At 41.9% G+C, this 19,315-nt stretch overlaps 1 protein-coding gene across 1 annotated transcript in view; it reads left to right on the forward strand.

The window, feature by feature from the left end:
- Positions 1 to 19,315, forward strand: part of LOC141101990 (stimulated by retinoic acid gene 6 protein-like) — a 132,056-nt gene that overhangs the window by 6,004 nt on the left and 106,737 nt on the right. The window contains exons 2-5 of the mRNA XM_073591235.1: positions 9,215 to 9,290; positions 11,945 to 12,045; positions 17,224 to 17,354; positions 18,884 to 19,004. Of these exons, the coding sequence (XP_073447336.1) occupies positions 9,215 to 9,290; positions 11,945 to 12,045; positions 17,224 to 17,354; positions 18,884 to 19,004 (429 nt within the window). The remainder of the gene's footprint in view (positions 1 to 9,214; positions 9,291 to 11,944; positions 12,046 to 17,223; positions 17,355 to 18,883; positions 19,005 to 19,315) is intronic.

The raw sequence follows: 19,315 nt of genomic DNA on the forward strand, positions 1-19,315 counted from the left end.
ACAATTTACAGAAGCAGATCAGCAGATGAACTACAACAAACCCTTTTAAAATTAAATCTGACAGAACCCACAAGCAGCAACACTCCCACACGCAGAAGAATGGCGTCATCTTCACCTTCAGGCAGCACCCAGAAAATTTCAGAACAAAATGGGAATCATCATTCTCACAAAAGAGGCCGTTATGCCACATCATCCATGAACCAAGAAGATTCAATGGACTGACATCCTAATTCCTGATATCTCTTCATTTATTATACTAAGAGATGGTTCTCTATAAAAAACCTATATTTATAACTGAATGTAACTGCATTCTGATAGTCACACACTGTGTGGGATCATGTTACATTCCAGTTATATTTCTTATTGCTTCTGATTCATATAGCCTTAGAATATATAAGTGAAATAAGGAAATTCTTGTTCAGTTATATATTATCAGGTAATAACAATAGATTTATTACTTTTTAGGACAAATATGTTCAATAATCCAGAAGTAATGGAAGCTTTTTCTTTCTTTTCTTAAAACAAATATATTATTACCTAACTAGTTCCTAGAATTATGTTTTTGTTTATTCTAATCTGAAGCAATACAACCTCAATTTTATGAGTTAACATATCTAAACAGTTGCATATGAATAAAATATGTAATTGTTTACTCTAAAAGGGTTAAAATCCCAAAATAATTCAAACTATCTTCATCAATACCAAAGTTATTAACAGTACCTTTCTAACTGAATTATTTAGCCTAGGGCAAGACTAACCATATACAACCACCCTGGAATAAATAATTTCAACAAAAACTATATTCTGCACTCCAATTAATGAAACATCATTTTGATGTCTTTTGACATAGCATTTCTCTCCTGTAAGCGGAAGATCCGTGTACCCCCATTAGCCCTCCTCATTCTCCCAACCATATTATGTGGGAGTGTGATGAAGGCACTTATTCCCCTGAGAGAGATATTTATTCTCTTTCACGGGTAAATTGTGATTACTTGCAAAAAATAATTTATACAATGTATCATCTAATCTCATATGTTTTTTGTTTACTCTTTACTCCAGAATTCACTGGTTTCTTTTCTATCTATTCATCTCTTCAGTCCACACAGGTTGATCTGCGCAGTCAGCTCTGCATAATAAAAAGTAAGTCAAAACTATTGCCATGGCACCACTGAATATACTTTCCCTGAATGTTCAGGGAATAAATGTCCCTCAAAAAAGGACCAAAGCCTTCCGTACTTTCCATAACAAGAAGGCTCACATAGTATGCCTCCAAGAAACACACTTCACCAAAGATTCTACTCCAAAATATATTTCTCCTTTTTATCAACAAATTTACACGGCTTCTGCCTGTACCAAGCAAAGGGGAACTCTAATTGCATTTCACCGATCCACACCATTCACCTTATCATCAGAAATTAAAGACCCAGAAGGTAGATACCTGATACTCATGGGTTATATAATGGATACAGCAATCACAGTGATTTCCTACTACGCTCCTAACAAACAACCTACACCATTCCTCTCACATATATTACAAGTGATTAATACACACAAAATAGGAACAGTGATAATGTGTGGGGATTCGAACCAGGTCCTCCTCCCATTTCTAGATAAATCACCTATTACACCATCCAAAATAACCTCTAGATTACCTTTTTCTCAACTTCTTTCCAAATACAATCTGGTAGATTCATGGAGAAAAAAGTAACCCAATGAAAAAGAAATTCACTTATTTCTCGCACCCTCATCAAACCTTCACCAGAATAGATCATATTTTTCTAACAATAGGAATGATACCAGAAATTATTGCATCAGATATAATTCCGATTCCGTGGTCTGACCATAATGCAGTATACACTACTATAACCTCAGCCATACCAAAAGCGCATGACCCAACGTGGTACTTACCGGACATAATGCTCAAACACCCACTACATCAGATGGCCATTGAACAAGCTTTAAAGGAATACATATCAATTAATAATACAACAGACATCTCCCCAATAACACTGTGGGAGGCTCATAAGCCTGTCTTGCGTGGTACAATACAAAGACAAATGGCACTATTTAAACGGGAACGCAAAAATCTAGCAAAAAAACTAGAACTCAATTTTAATGCAGCCTACATATCATTTCAAGATAATCCATCTCAGAGTACAAAATCTCATCTGGAAAAATCTAGATTGGAATACGATCTATTTCTCACTGAGTCAGTTGATAAATCCCTCAAACGCTCCAAACACAATTCCTACATGAATACAAACAAACCAGGTACATATTTGGCTCGGGCATTAAATTCAATTAACAAATCTTTCAAACCAATACGTTTGAAATTATCAAAAAATGTTTACACTTGTAATCCAGTTAAAATAGTCCATAAATTTCACTCACATCTCGCAACTTTATACAAGACAAACAATGAATTTAATCCTACAGAAGCTGAATCCTTCTTCTCAAAAATAACCTTACCTGAGTTATCTCAGAATCAAAAAAGCAGTTTGGATGAGCCTATAACTATAGATGAAGTTGCTAACGCCATAAAAGACCTAAAACTTAACAAAAGACCAGGCCCAGACGGCTACTCGGCTTTATACTATAAAACATTCTCAGAAATACTCTCTCCCATTCTCACTGAAACTTTTAACAAACTTCTAGATGGACATTCTTTTCGGCAAGAAACACTAATGGCAATTGTTTGTATGATCCCAAAACCCCTTTCTGATGATACTTCCTGTGTGAATTATCGGCCTATCTCTCTGTTAAACCTCGATATTAAATTATTAGCAAAAATAATAGCAAAACGCCTCAATAGCATTATAGGAAAATTAATACATAGAGATCAAGTAGGCTTCATGCCAAATAGACAGGCAGGCGATAATATACGCAGGGCAGTGTTATTGGCACATATTGCTAAAAAACGGAAAATCCCTTTATGTTTTCTATCTCTCGATATTAAGAGGGCATTTGACACAGTATCCTGGCAATATATGCAATATTCATTACAAAAATGGGGTTTTGGACCCCACTTTTTAACATGGATCAAAGCATTATATAATAAACCCAAAGCCTATATAAAATATGCTGGATACAAATCTGAAGCCTTTAATATCGAAAGAGGTACCCGACAGGGTTGCCCATTATCTCCCTTATTATTTGCCCTTATACTCGAACCCATGGCCCAATACATCAGAACAAACCAAACTATAACTGGCAATGAAGTAGGAGGTATTACACACAAATTATGTATATTTGCAGACGATATATTACTTTTTCTATCATCACCACAGGTCTCTGGTCCTAACTTAATACCAGCTCTTGATGGATTTGCAGCCCTATCCGGCCTTATGATTAATCCTAAGAAATGCCTAGTGCTTAATATTTCACTCACAAACATGGAATTGATCCCGGCTAGGGCTGCACTCCCATTCACATGGGCAGAAAAATCAATCCCATATCTTGGAATTCATTTAACAGCATCTCATTCTGACTTATTCTCAACCAATTACCCTCCTGTATTAAGACAGATCACAAATCTAATAAAACAATGGTCACAACTTCCTTTATCCTGGATAGGGAAGATTAATGCAATCAAAATGACTATTCTACCCAAATTGCTTTATCTATTCAGAGTCCTCCCTATTCCAATTCCTTCCTATTTTTTGAGAATAGTACAAAAAAGAGCAACTTCGTTTATATGGGGCTCTTCTAAACCACGTATACCTATACACACACTACATCTTCCCAAAAATAAAGGAGGGCTGGGATACCCTAATTTTACTAACTACTACAGAGCAGCACATTTGGCCAGTCTGTCCAAATACCATGCAAAACAGGAAATCCCATTATGGGTATTTATAGAGGCTTCAGAAAATGACCCTCTATTAATATCAAATTTATTATGGCTTGATCCTAAAGACCGCTTTAAAATTCATAATCCCATAACTAAACACTTCTTATCTCTCTGGGATAAACTAAAAACCAAATATCAGTTACAATCTCCACACAATCCTCTCCTTTCTTTTATCAGAAATCCAGCCTTTTATCCGGCATGGATCTACCCAAATTCTTTTAAAGCTTGGACAACATCAGGCATTCAGACACTAAATGACTTCATAGCATCTAAATCTTTCCTTTCATTCCCATCGCTTAGAGAAAAATATGATCTACCAAACTCTGAGATTTTTAGATATCTCCAAATCAAAAATTTCTATACACCATTCCTAAAGGGGGATACACCATTATCCCAATTATCCATTTTTGAATCAATCTGTACAAAAGATCCATTTGCTAAAGGTACAATTTCATTACTTTATAATCAATTATATGGAGTAGCAAATCTTAATAGACCCTCTTACGTTCAGAGGTGGGAGGAGGACCTGGGACGAACTTTAGAAGATACGGACTGGTCTAATATATGGCTCACATCTAAGTCATCTTCACCCAACATCTTAGCACTGGAGACAAATTATAAAGTCCTAACTCGCTGGTACCTTGTACCCGCTAGAGTGGCAAAATATTCACCTAATACCTCAAATCTTTGTTTTCGAGGATGCCCAGAAATAGGCACATATTTACACATATGGTGGACGTGCCCAGTAATCCAAACCTTCTGGAAGGAAGTCTTCGTGATTGCATCTAAAATATTTAAAAAAATAATACAACCAGATCCATATTTAACTTTACTTAATCTAAAACCGGAATGGTTAACACTCTCTCAATTCAAACTTATGATCCAACTAATAACGGCTGCAAAACAAACAGTGGCCAAGGCATGGAAATCTCCTACATTGGTACTAGCAGAAACAATTCACAGAATGAATAATACAATGTCCCATGCTAAGATGGTAGCCATCGATCAAAATCAAATTCCAAAATTTGAAAAACTTTGGCATCCTTAGATAAAACAACAGTTCCTGTCAAATTTCAATGACTCTGTCCTGTTGCCATGGTAACGGATTTTAATGACTTACAGAGACACCCATTCTAAGGCTTCAAAGAGAACTAAAAAGAATAATAAACTGATGAGCGGGACAACCTTGTGGACCATACCTCTACCTTTCAACCCTTTTTCTTCTTTCTCTTTCCTTTTCTCCACCTTACGATTAAAGCTCATTATCAGAATTTATTTGACCTATATACACTCTACTTGTAAACAATATGTATAGTAGGTATAAATCATTTAAATACCTACAAAAGTAACTAAGGAAATGATATATATCTTTAATTTAGGTTTACGTGAACCCAATGTTTAATATTTGAATGATATTTACCTATATAAACCCTACTGTAAAACAATGAGCTTACTTTATAGATCCTTGTAAACTTACTTTATGTATCTTTATGTATCTTTATAACATTGTATACTCAATAAACTTCTTTTGACAAGGTAAAAAAAAAAAAAAAACAGAATCAATGAGTTGGGGATTGCCCCCTGTGTCAGAATTTTGTTGAACCATCTTTTACTTTAATTACAGCCTGTTGGGATATGTCTCTACTAACTTTGCACATCTAGACTGCAATATTTGCCACTTTTCTTTTCAGAACTGCTCAAGTTCAGTTAAATTTGATGGGGACCATTTTTGGACTAGTCTTCAAGTCATTCCACAGATTTTCAATGTGATTTAAGTCCATGTTGTATGGGCTCAAATCTCACTGCACGAAAAAGGTATTGTTTTAGGTATCGGAGCAGCCGATACAATTACTCGTGCAAATGTTTAGTATCTGCACCAATATCAGTATTGGTGCAACCCTATAGAATCCTTTGGAGGAACCCTGGTTGAGAATGGCTGCTCAGTGTGTTAGTCCATGAAATTGTATGTACCAGAAAAATAAATGTTTACTTAACATAGATAAACAATAGAGAACACGAATAATCATAACTGACATTGATAGCCTAACAATATTTGTACAAGAAGGCAGTTAAAGTGCAAGAATTCAGCTATATTATCTGTAGTTACTATCTGTAGTTACAACGTAGTTTATTTTATGACACATATGTCACATTCTGATCCTACTATCTGTATGTTACCGCATCAGGCTGAACAGCTTATAGACTGAATGGATCCAAGGATTCATGCAGTATATGTCATGTTCTGAGCAGGGACGTGCGGTGAGGTGAGTGGCTGGTGAGGCACTGGCTAGTATCAGAGCCAGATACACACAGGTTACATACGCCGCAACCGTTAGAGCGAGAGCAATAATTCTAGCACTAGACCTCCTCTGTAACTTCTAAACATGTAATCTGCAAAAAAATGTAAAGCATCACCTATGGAGATTTATAAGTACTGAAGTTTGGCGCCATTCTACGAGTGTGCGCAATTTTAAAGCGTGACATGTTAGGTATCTATTTACTCAGTGTAACATCATCTTTCACATTATACAAAACAATTGGGTTATCTTTAGTGTTTTTTTTTATATTCATGAAAGTTTTTTTCCGCAAAAAAACGCGTTTGAAAAATTGATGCGCAAATACCTTGTAACATAAAAAATAGCAACAACGGCCATTTTATTCCCTAGGGTGTCTGCTAAAACAATATATATAATGTTTGGGGGTTCTGAGTAATTTTCTAGCAAAAAAATTATGATTTTTACATGTAGGAGAGAAGTGTCAGAATTGGCCTGGGTGGCAAGGGGTTAATTACCATAAGTAAGTAATGTACAAATAATTATTATATATTGTTTTTAAGGTAATTTACTATGTTTTCAAAAACTGTAGGTGGCTTAACGGAGAAATTACTGAAGTTTGAAGTTATAACTCAAACCAGTAATTTCACAGTAAATAGATAAATGATAAATTATTATGTTATAACATATAGCATAATAATATATGATTTAGCTTGTACCTTTTCAGCAGCAGAAGATTCTCATTCTCCCTCTTAACTGTGTGAGAAAGACTTGGAATTGTGGGTAACTCTTAAGCATCATACACACGATAGGACTTTGTACAAACTTTCCTGTGGATTTTTGTACAAAGGGCGTTGGCCGTGAACTAATTAAGCATACACACGGCAGGACTTTTTCAGCCAACTTTCACCAAATCACGTTATTTTTCAGCTCTTTACCACCACCCTTTGGTCAACTTCTGTATTGTTGTCTGATCTTTTGCATTGGTTCTGAGCATGCGTGTTTGTACAGTAGGTGACCGCGATATTGTGTCAATCTCACCGCTCTTATTGGCGAGATTTGACACCTGCAAGCCCCGTCGCGGGAGCCAGCGCTGAGCTGGCTCGCTCATTGGGAAAGGAAAAATGTGTTTTTTCCTTTCGCGATGAGCGACAAGCATTGCCGACAGGTGTTTGGTATGAATCATGAGGGGGAACTCCACGCCAAATTTTAAATAAAAAAACAGCATGGGTTACCCTCCAGGAGCATACCAGGCCCTTAGGTTTGGTATGGATTTTAAGGGGAACCCCCTACACCGAAAAAACGGTGTGGGTGTCCCCCCCAAAGTCCATACCAGACCCTTATCCGAGCATGCAGCCCGGCCGGTCAGGAAAGGGGGTGGGGATGAGCGAGCGCCCCCCCCTTCCCGAACCGTACCAGGCCGCATGCCCTCAACATGAGGGGTGGGCGCTTTGGGGCAGGAGGGCGCCCTGCGGCCCCCCCACCCCAAAGCACCTTGTCCCCATGTTGATGAGGACAAGGGCCTCTTCCTGACAACCCTGGCTTTTGGTTTTCGGGGTCTGCAGGTGGAGGGCTTATCGGAATCCGGAAGCCCCCTTTAATAAGGGGGCCCCCAGATCCCAGGCCTCCACCCTATGTGAATGAGTAGGGGTACATTGTACCCCTACTCATTCACCTGGGGAAAAAAGTGTCAATAAAAAAACACTAGACAGGTTTTTAAAGTAATTTATTAGGCAGCTCCAGGGGTCTTCTTCTGATTTCGAGGGTCTCTTCCGACTTCTCCGCTCTCTCTGGCTTCTTCTCCAGGTGTCCAGTTCTTCTCCCGCTCTCCGGCCTCTTCTCCAGGTGCCCGGATCTTCTCCCGCTCTCCAGTTCTTCTGCCGGGTTCCTCCGCTATCTTCTGCTCTTTTGCCGCTCTTTTGCTAGCGGTGGCCCGGTCTTCTCCGTCATCTTCTTCCCTCTTCTTCCAATGTTGACACGACGCTCTCTCCCGCTGTAATGCCATGTGCGATGTGCGCAACGACTTATATTGGCATGCGCAAGGATCCCCGTATCTCCGGAACCATAGGTCATAGGGGCCACGAGTGGTGGGGTAGGACTTAGGCTACCTACCCCCCAAATTTTGGGTCTCTGCGGGCTCTGCCTCACCTGCCTCCTGTGACTCCACGTCTCTGGTTCTGATCCTATCATCTGTATGTTGCAGCATATTGTCAGACCAGACAACATTTGTACTGTTCAGTTGTCCTCTTTTGATGATCTCGTGCCCACTGAGTTAGCTAACAAGAGTGGAACCTGGCGTGATCTTCTATTGCTTTAGTCCTTCTTCAAGATCCAAGATTCAAGATCCAGTGGGGTTGATTTACTAATGGTAACTAGACTGTGCACTTTGCAAAGTGCAATTGCTCCAAAGCTTAGTAATTAAGCAAAAGCTCTGATGACTTCCATTCATCCACTCATGTGCAATCAAAAAGGCTGTTTTTTTTTTATTTTGCTTGTATGTGATTGGGTATTCTTTGTAAAGTGAATCTTCACCTAACTTACTAAGCTTTGGAGCAACTGCACTTTGCAAAGTGCACAGTCTATTTGTTTTTAGTAAATAAACCCCAATGTGTTGTGCGCTAAAGGGATCCCCTTCAAAGCACCATTTTTGGAATGAGTGAATATTTGAGCATTTGCATCAGGTTAAACACGTTTGACTATGTTTTCCAAGGACTCTCATTAACAAACTAATTAGACCCACAGAACTGACAATTCCTGAAAGCATCATTTTTTTCCCACCTTTAAATGCAGATCTTTAGAGTGGTTGTAAACTCTCCCCCCACAACTTTGTCCCATGTAAATCAGCATAAAAAGCCCTAATGAACATTGCTTGTAGATATCTCCTTACTTGCTTAGTATTGTTGTAATCCATTTTGTTCTTTAGAATGAAGTCACTGAGCATGCCCATATCTCCCCTGATTTACAGCACACTCTGTGTCCTTGTCTGTCTATTATATCGCTTGAATAAATGTTTGCTATGACGGTGTTATATTTGTAATCTAAAGATGACTGATAACATAATAATACAATAATATTACAACTGTTTTCACAGAAATATCCTGGAAAATGGCACCTGTAACCCTCGAATCGATATGGATTTATTTTTGCATTATTCTATTATCCCATCAGTGAGTATTTGAGGTTGTAAAAATTAAGAATTATACTACATTAACAGGATAAAGTAATTTTGCATCCAATATTTTAGTGGTTACTCAATATATAGCTTATTAGGTGGTCTCAGCAATCGTTATTTGTTACGAAGAACAGAGCCATTTACGTTTAGAAAAAGAAAGAAGACTGCATCAAAACCACCTCTCATTGAAAAGAGAAAAATAATTTACAGTTTATCTGGGGACCTGAGAACCCTATTGGAATATATAAATGCAAAACTAAAGCAGCCCATAGTTGAGCGTGTCTTTTTTTATTTATTTAACCAGTTTATAGCCTGCAGTACTGATTGAGCAGGAGAACCCAGACAGGGCGATTGTACAGAAGACGGTCGGTATATTGACTTCTGTACAACCACAGAGCCCATACATAGATCAAAATTCGGCCTGTTCAGCAGGGGCAGCCCAAATTTTGATCCATGTATGGGTACTGTGGTTGTACAGAAGTAGATATACCAATCTATGTATGGCTGACGTAGGTGAGAAAATATGCTCACAAGCATGTTTTTTGAATCTGCTTTTCATTTAGCTTTTGGCATGATACAAAGAACAACAGAGTAAACTAAGCATTTGTTCTCAATGTGACAGCAACCCCATCGTAATCTTTGAGCATAGACAGATATTAAAGAAAAGATAGAATTATGCTCCATTCACACCAATGTGTTTTTTCATGCTTTTTGCAGAATTGCAGGACATTATATTTTAACATGGGTTCCTATGGAACATGTTCACATGAAGCATTTTTGAGCCTCTGCGTTTTTGCAAAGGGTCAGGGACTTTATTTCCCACAGCATGCATCATTTTGTATGTAATGGACTTCAATTAACCCACATCCAAAATGCAAGCACTGTGTTTTTACCACGATTTTTCTATGATTTTGCCTAGATTTGCGTTTTGCGATTTGTGTTTTTTTTTTGTTTCTTTATTTTGACTTTACATTCACTGGTTGCTGGTTGCTAAGGATCAGGCTGGGAAGCCGGCCACAGCATCCTTAACAACCATTGATTCATCAGCTGTCATCAAGCTTTCCAGCTAAAAAAATTCATGAAAAAATCGGCGCGGGCCCCCCCCCCAAAAACCATACCAGACTCTTCGGTCTGGTATGGATTTGGAAGGGTCACACCCACGTCAAAATATTTTTTTTAAATGACGTGGGGCCCCCCAAAATCCATACCAGATTCTTATCCGAGCATGGAGCCTGGCAGGTCAGGAAAGGGAGGGGACCAGTGAGCGCCCCCCCGAACCATACCGGGCCACATGCCCTCAACATGGGGAAGTGCTTTGGGGCAGGGGGGCTCCCATCTAAAAGCCCCTTGTCCCCATGTTGATGGGGACAAGGGCCTCTTCCCCACAACCCTGGCCAGTGGTTGTGGGGTTTTGCAGGCAGGGGGCTTATCAGAATCCCCTGATCCCAGCTCCCCCTATGTGAATGAGTATGGGGTAAGTTTTTTACAAGTTATTTATTAAAAATGTCTTTTTCTTCCCCCGCTTCTTCCTCCGATCTTCTTCTTCTTTCTCCGGTCTTCTTCTTCCTCCACCGCCAACTCGCTAAAAATGAAAAAACTACCCTCTTTTGATGCTGCGTCCCGCCGATCTGTCCGCTCCGATGTCGCACATTTCTTATATAACTATGAAGTGTGGCCATCGGATGGCGTCATCCAGAGAACCCACCCCCTTTGACATCACAGATCCATCAAGCCCCGGGCGGTGACGTCACAAGATGGCGGGTTTTCTGGATGACGTCAGCCACCCCATAGTTATATAAGAAATGTCCGACATCGAAGCGGACAGATTGGAGGAAGGAAGAAGAACACCGGACGAAGAAGACTGGAGAAAGAAGAAGAAGATCGGAGGAAGAAGAAGACAGGGGAAAAAGACATCTTTAATAAAGGACGTGTCAAAAATTGTCTTGTCTTTTATCACGCTACACTACTTTTGTGATGAATGGGTAGGGGTACAATGTACCCCATGCTCATTCACACGGGGGGGTACTGGGATCTGGGGGACCCCTTCTTAAAGGGGGTGTCAGGGTTCTGATAAGCCCCCCGCCCGAAAAACCCCCACAACCACTGGCTAGGGCTGTGGGAAGAGGCCCTTGTCCCCATCAACATGCCCCATGTTTGAGGGCATGCGGCCTGGTATGGTTCAGGTCGCTTGTTCCCACCCTTTCCTGATCTGCTGGGCTGCATAGGGTCTGGTAGGGATTTTTGGGGGTGCCCATGCCATTTTTTTTTTTACATTTTGGCGTGGGGGTGTCCCCTCAAAATCCATACCAGACAGGAAGGGCCTGGTATATACCTGAGAGGGGACCCCACACTGTATTTTTTCACACTTTTTTTTGCCAGCAATTCTTTTTTTTACATTCAGCTGACATTACATGACAGCTGATGACTCATCGGTTGTTAAGGACGTGGTGGCAGGCTTCTTGGCCCACTTCTTAGCAACCGGCTATATACAGTGAATGTAAGAAAAAAAAACACAAAAGCAAAATGCAAATTGCGGCAAAATTTAGCACATCTCCATAGCGCTGGTGTATCCTCTTAATTTCTTTAAAAAAATATTGGTTGCTTCTAAATGTATTATGTGAAAGCCAAATCATGTTTTCCTTTTTAAAGGTTCTAATAATACTGGCACTTTCCTTTCTGGAGAGACGCATTAATAGGACGCGATTCGATGATAAAATACAATTACTTGATAGAAGGTTTGGATTTGTAATGTAAGTACATACAACATATTTCCCATACAAGAGCTTTCAACTCTACTACAAATATGACCAGTGGCCTAACCTGCAATGGTTTTGACAATGTATCACTGCATTTCTGCCTAAATTATTTTCTTCAGTTCCAACTGATAAATCTCCTATCCCTTTAAAAACCTGCAAAATGTAATATATGACAGCTGAAAATAACAACGATAAGGAAATATTTACTGTCATTCACCTTCTGTGCTTAAATTACAGGAACGTTTTTTGTAGCCAATTATAATGCATGGCAATAATTTACAGAAGACACATGCCATTTATGTTTTAAACTCATTTCTCTAGTCCCAGCATTAAGTTTTTATTTATGATCTATTTGATAAACTATTGTAAGAGGAAGTGCACCCAAAGCTCCATAATAGGAAGAAAGGGAGAGATTGCAAAGTACAGTTCTCTGTTGCTATCTTTGTGTTAAAGAATTCACTCCTGATTTAGGGCTAAACTCCAGGCAAACATCTAAACACACAGTTGGTATATGCAATCATGTCCAGCCAATTTTTACATATACTCCTACTATATAGCACAATCAGGAGGGGACAGCACTTTCTTTGTTAGAGGTAAGCAATATTATGGTCACATCGCACTAATAAGTCATCATATGTGCTCACTCTGCTCTCTCCTACTGTCACCATGTTCCACGGTACATGGAGCATTGCAGCCAGATTGGCATTTAGTGTTACCCTTCCCTCTCCCAATTTAAAAGCGGAGATAAACTGTATCTGAGCACCACAAGCTGAAATCTCTGTTTAATTAATTTTTAATATTCACAGCAAACTCACTCATCCACCCATGTCTCTATGTTTTATTTTATTCAGAAATCACTTTGAAAAACACCCCCTAGCATTTCTAGTATTATCCAGAAAATTAATGTAGCATTTACTGCCTGGAATCCATCTGTCCTTAGCTCATGCATGCTGGCAGGAGGGTGTGCTTAGCTAAGAAAGCTCTTCTCTCATCCAGATGAAAGTAAAAAGAAAAAAAATCCCATGAAGACTCCTGGGATGTATGACATCATTTTGGCCTAAAATAACAAACATGTCATACTTACCGGCTCTGTGCACCAGACAGCCCCAATCCTGGCCCCTCCCTCTTGCCAAGTGCCCCCCTAGCAAGCAGCTGTTCTGTGTGTTCATTCACACATGGAGTGTGGCTTGCCCCGCCCCCCATCTCCTTATTGGCTCACTGGCTGTGATTGACAGTAGCGGGAGGCAATGGGGGTTGGGGGGAATGCTGCACACTGAAGGTTTTTTACCTTCATGTGTAAAATGCATGAGGGTAAAAAGCCTTCAGCCCTTACAACCACTTCAATGTTGATTGAGAGAGTTTACTTTCCACTTGAAGTGCTGTTCTGCAGGGGAGGTAAGCGGGTGATAACAAGATTCAGATTTTGTGCGAGCTGTATGTAAAAATATATTTACTTATTAGTAAAGAAATGTACTCAACTCCCCCCACCCCCTTGTGTTTTTTTCCCCCACTTACTTATAGTGCTGTAGTGCTCTTCAAGCACGTGCTCACCTGCACAGTGAATCCAGCATTTTTCCACTGCTCAGATGCCACACCGAAGGTCCTGAGCTGCCACCTTTGTCCTCTTCAGCTGGCTGCCTCTTCTGGGTGTAGGCAGCTAGCTCTGATGACACACTGGACCCGCCCCCGGCCCACCCTTTGGACTGCCCTGGACCTATCCCGGCTGCTCTGTGTGCCGAACCTGCAGCCTCCTGGAAGATGTGATGTAAGTATCCCAGGAGGCTGCAGGACCAGGTACATGACATTCTGGCCTAGGTCAGAATGGTGGAGGGGACGTGGCTAACAATTTAAAAAAAAAAATTAAAAATAGATAGTATTGAATGTTAAAGTGGAACTAACTCCCCCTGAGCAATTTAGTTCCACTTTAAACAGTTATTTATATCAACCTGCAGTCCAGCTTTAAATGGTGATACAAGATGGCTCACAACCTGGAACCATTTTTTTACTCCCTTACAATGATAGCTATGATTACGTTCTTACCTTTTTAATGTGACGACATTGGAAAGACATATTAGCTAAGTCCATGGTAGCAGAGGCTGACATGCATAAATTTGTTGCTGATACCGGGGGACCTTCTACTGGAGACATTAGCTTATAGCATTAAAGTGGATGTAAACCCAATTCAAATTTGAGCTGGGCAGGTCTATCTGCAGTGTTTTCATATCTCTCTTCAAAGCACTAAGTCCCGTGGCTTTCTCCCACTCCGTTCTTCTGTTATCAGCATGATAACTTCTGACAAGCTCTCCGTCAACTGAGATAAAACCAGTCTGAAATTTGTGTTGTGGGAGGTTGCTATAAATAGATTAGCAGAGAGCTGAACTATTCACAAAACAGCTCTGCAAGTCTCTGAGGAGAGGGGTGTTTGCCTTTCATCCAATCAGCTGTCTTGGCTGTATGCCCAGACTCCACACCCACTGCCGAACAGGAAGAGAAAATCTCTAACACGATGTGCACTTTCTAAAGAATATATAAAGCTGAAGACAGCAGATATACAAGTAAACGTATATAGGGAGATTTGTTTCATCCCTGCGTCAGTGGTGTATTTAGGTTTTGTGCTGCCCTAGGCCTGACTAAGCTCGCGCACCCCCCTAATTTAACTATGACCCACCCCTTCCTGTCAAGGCCACACCCCTTCCTTTTTAAGATCCGCCCTGTCATCTTCATGGGAGGACAGAGGGACGCCACGGGAAGAGGACAAAGGGACGCCGCGGGAGGAGGACAGTGAGCGATACAGCATCTTTTCATTTGGGGGTAAGGGGATATGTGCTGGGTGCTTTGGGAGGTTCTTGCACTGAAGTCGTGTCCCTCCTCTGTGGCTCCTCCTCCTCCTGTGTACTGAGTGTGTGTGGCTGACAGTGGGGAGAGAGGTGTGGGCTGCTACTGAAAGCCCATCGCCGCTTGTGGGACTCCGGGCGGCAGATGTCCTGGGTGCCCACGCTGGCGCATCCCTGTCTGGCCAGTTACCGAAACTCAGTGCCGTAACTTGTTGTGGGCTCTGGGACAGTGGCGTCACTAGGGTTGGCCTAGAGGATATCAGGTTAGGTACTTCCTAATGGCTCAGAACCTGGGAACAGTAATGGATAATGGCCAACAGGCTCTCTTACCAGACCCGGTGAAACTGCAACAGTGATCCCTCCGGCTGGACGTTCACTCACTCTGGGTTGCCCAGGTCAACTCTAGTCAGTAGTGTAACATCTCTACCCTGGCAGTGGCTTCATCTTTCTCCCCCTCTGGTGGTGCGGGTACAGTGTGGCTCTCTGGTGTTGCGGGAACAACGTCTCTCTGGTGGTGCGGGAACAACGTGGCTCTCTGGTGGTGCGGGAACAGCGTGGCTCTCTCTGGTGGTACGTGGCTCCCTCTCTGGTGGTGCGGGTACAGCGTGGCTCTCTGGTGGTGTGGGTACAGCATGGCTCTAGTGGTGTGGGTACAGCTTGGCTCTGGTGGTGCGGGTACAGCTTGGCTCTGGTGGTGCGGGTACAGCGTGGCTCTCTGGTGGTGCGGGTACAGTGTGGCTCTGGTGGTGCGGGTACAGCATGGCTCTGGTGGTGCAGATACAGCGTGGCTTTCTGGTGGTGCGGGTACAGCGTGGCTTTCTGGTGGTGCGGGTACAGCATGGTTCTGGTGGTGCGGATACAGCGTGGCTTTCTGGTGGTGCGGGAACAACGTCTCTCTGGTGGTGCGGGAACAACGTGGCTTTCTGGTGGTGCGGGTACAGCGTGGCTTTCTGGTGGTGCGGGTACAGCGTGGCTTTCTGGTGGTGCGGGTACAGCGTGGCTTTCTGGTGGTGTGGGTACAGCGTGGCTCTCTGGTGGTGGGGGTACAGCGTGGCTCTCTGGTGGTGCGGGTACAGCGTGGCTCTCTGGTGGTGCGGGTACAGCGTGGCTCTCTGGTGGTGCGGGTACAGTGTGGCTCCCTATCTGGCTTCCCCCAGCACAGTACTCTCTTTTTCTCCTCCTGTAACCCCCCCCCCCAGAGTGCATGCATGCTGGGGGCTGTAGCATGATGTCTGTGCTGTGGACACACAGGGCTGCCATTCTTCAGGGATTACTCTTCCCATGATGCCCCCAGAGTCTTCTGATTGGCCCTCTGCTGTGGCCAAGTATGGGGTGAGAAACAGCAGTTAGGAAGCTGGGCAGCGGCACGGTGAAACCAATTAGAGCCGATCTCTCTTCTCTCTTCGGCTGACAGAAAGAGGAGGGGGGGCGAGCGGGGGAGATACACAGACAGCCCGCATCTCTCCTCTCCCTGTCACAGCGCTGCTCAATTTACCAGAGAACTCCCCCGCTCGCCCCCCCTCCCCTTTCTGTCAGCTGAACGGAGAAGAGAGAAGAAAGAGAGAGAGCGGCTCTAATTGATTTTGCCGTGCCGCCGCCCAGCTTCCTCCCTGCTGTTTCCCTCCCCATGATTGGCCACATCAGAGAGAGAGAATCACAGCTTTACAGGGGCGGCTTGACAGCTCCTGATTTAACTGCTTCCTGGCCCCATCTGCAGCCGCGAGGCCACTGCACTCCCAAGCTGTACTCTCTTGATGTGCCCTGCTGTGCGGGAGGAGAGCGGGTGCCGTTTTTGTGGGGGGGGGGCGGCTCTTTGCCGCCCCCCACAAAGTGCCGCCCTAGGCCTGGGCCTTGTTGGCCTAGGCCAAAACACAGCACTGCCCTGCGTATCATCTGAGGCTGTTCACTTCACTGGGTATATGTGAGGGTTTACATCCACTTTAAGTTTGAAAATGATTTTAACACCAGTCAAACTGATAGAATGAATTTTCACTTATGTTTTGCTTTCAATTACTTTGGTAGGCAATTATGGTACCCTGTATATTTCAGATTTTCTGTAACAACACACTAAAACACAATAAGGGACTACGTGGATGGTCTTTTGCTCAAATGAGTATTACATCTCCACACAAGTCTGTGGCAATGCAAAAGCCACATGAAGCATGTCAGAAAGAGGTCAGCTACAGGTCAAATGTACCCAACAATGCCATTGACAGAAGCCCAAAGCCTGTCGACAAAGTCCCTAATAGTGTCAGCAGAAGCCGTCATGTAGTCTTTTACTTTGCATGTATTCTTTTAGTGCCAATGCTCCTCTAATCCACTGCTTCTGTGTCGTCAGTCCTCTAGATCTTATAGGGACCTTTAAAAATAGATGGACATTTGGCTTTGCCTTTGGGGCAATCGCAAATAAAGTAATGTCACTGTTTTCTGAGGAATACCTGCCACCAGGTGTGCCACCATGGGCAAAAGGTAGGAGTTTTACTGAATGCAGTTATTTTGATTTACTTTGTCAGTTATCTTACCCAGTTTGAACAAGCCACACTGATCCACACTATAAAAACAACCACGACTTTAACCAATAATTGTCTGGTATTATCTGCAAAAGTAATGCCATTCAAGAGCCACAACTTAAGCAAGTGAGCCAATGGTAAGAAGTGGCAAGGAATAGTAGTGAAATTGGCAGCAGACACAACATACTGCAGGTACACTGTTATGTCATTGAAATCAACTTTACCCAAATGGCAATGCAGAAGAAGGACATGCATAAATATGAAGGAACATAGATTCTAGGGAAGGGTGGATGGGGATATAAAGTAATTTCTTACTTTCTCTGTGAAATAAAGTAAAGGTACACCATGTGTATGATAATGACCCTGTACAAAGTGGTTAGCGTAGCCCAGAAGAACCCACCCTGGGGTAGGCCTCTCGTGTGACCCTTGCTTGGTGCCCAATGAGGAGGGAAACATGGAGAATGTGATGACCACCCTGTCACATGACCTGCCGCCTACCCTACATATTTTGGCACCCAACGTGGAGGGAAACATGGAGGACATGAGGACTACCCTGTCACATACCTGCCACCTACCCTGGATGGGAAAGAAAAGGCTCCCTTTTCAGAGTATGTCTTCTACCAGCATCTTGGAACTGTCTCCCTCCGTCAGCTGGCCAAATTGCAAGGATTTTGGAGCTCTCAGGAGAACCCAGTGTTCTCGATACCTCCTACAAGGGAAATGTTCTCAGGCATTCTGTGGTCTGCAAGACCATATTATATTGCTGCTGAAAAAGTTCCTTGGTGATGAATATTACCTTTCTGCTTAAATAAGTGTGTAACCTACAACTAATGTGGTTCCATTTCTGTAAACTACCTTATTCCTGTGATTGTTCAATTCCTGCAATATAAAGTAACGTCAATGGAAAAACTGATGTAAATGGATGATCATCCATTTACATCCGTTTACATCCTCTTCCGTCAACATCTGTTTTTTGGAACGGAACAAAGCCCTATTTTTCTTCAATTACAAAAACAGATCGGACGAAAAACGGATGTAAACGGTCCATTTTTGCATGAATGAATGGCTTGTGGACTCAAGGGGTTAAGGGCTCTAGCTGGCAGATGTAAAAAACTGATGTAAAAATGGATGAAAAACTGATGACAAATTGATGTAAACTTCATCCTTTTTTGCTTTAAAAAAAGTGACTGAACCGATGAAATTAACGGTCTGCATGTGTAAAAGGGGCCTTAGGCTTAGTGGATTCTAGCATGTGATGTTGAAGAGTAGGGTAACGGAAAGAAAAAGTCAGCCCTCTTGTAACAAGATTTTCCCCATAATATTAGGAAAAATTATACATTATATACAATATAAAATATTATAACCTTACAACTAAATATCTTTTTACAGTAATATTTTATTGATGTCATTATTATTGCTCTTGATTGTAGTGTAGGATGTTTTTGCATCTTTGCCCAGATATTTACCCTGTTTCTATTTATTTTCTAGCACTTGGCCTTTTAGTGGGAGCTATTGAAGTTGGACTGTCCTATTACCCAATTTTTGCATGTCTCACTACAAATAATAAAGTAATCGGATCCCTAACAGGATTTCTTTATACTCTTACCTGGTGTGTATTGATTCTCTACGTTGCATAGTTTCCTATATCTCATAAAGCTATGCTACCTGTTCATTGATCATGTATGCTTGTTTTTCAAGTGTTTGATTTTGTGATGATATAAGTAAATTTATAACAGAGTATGCAATAATAGGACAATACTTAAAAAAAAAACAGGTTTGCGGTTTTATAAATTTAACTAAAGTACTTGTGGAAATTGGCTAGAAATAAAAAGGGCTGGCTGTACCATAGCTTTGTCAAACAGCCGGGATTATGGTATAAACAGCCTAGGTTAAAGTAATGCTTATTATGGTAATGAAATC

Source organism: Aquarana catesbeiana, linkage group LG01 (genome assembly GCF_042186555.1).
Source record: "Aquarana catesbeiana isolate 2022-GZ linkage group LG01, ASM4218655v1, whole genome shotgun sequence".
Classification (NCBI taxonomy): Eukaryota; Metazoa; Chordata; class Amphibia; order Anura; family Ranidae; genus Aquarana; species Aquarana catesbeiana.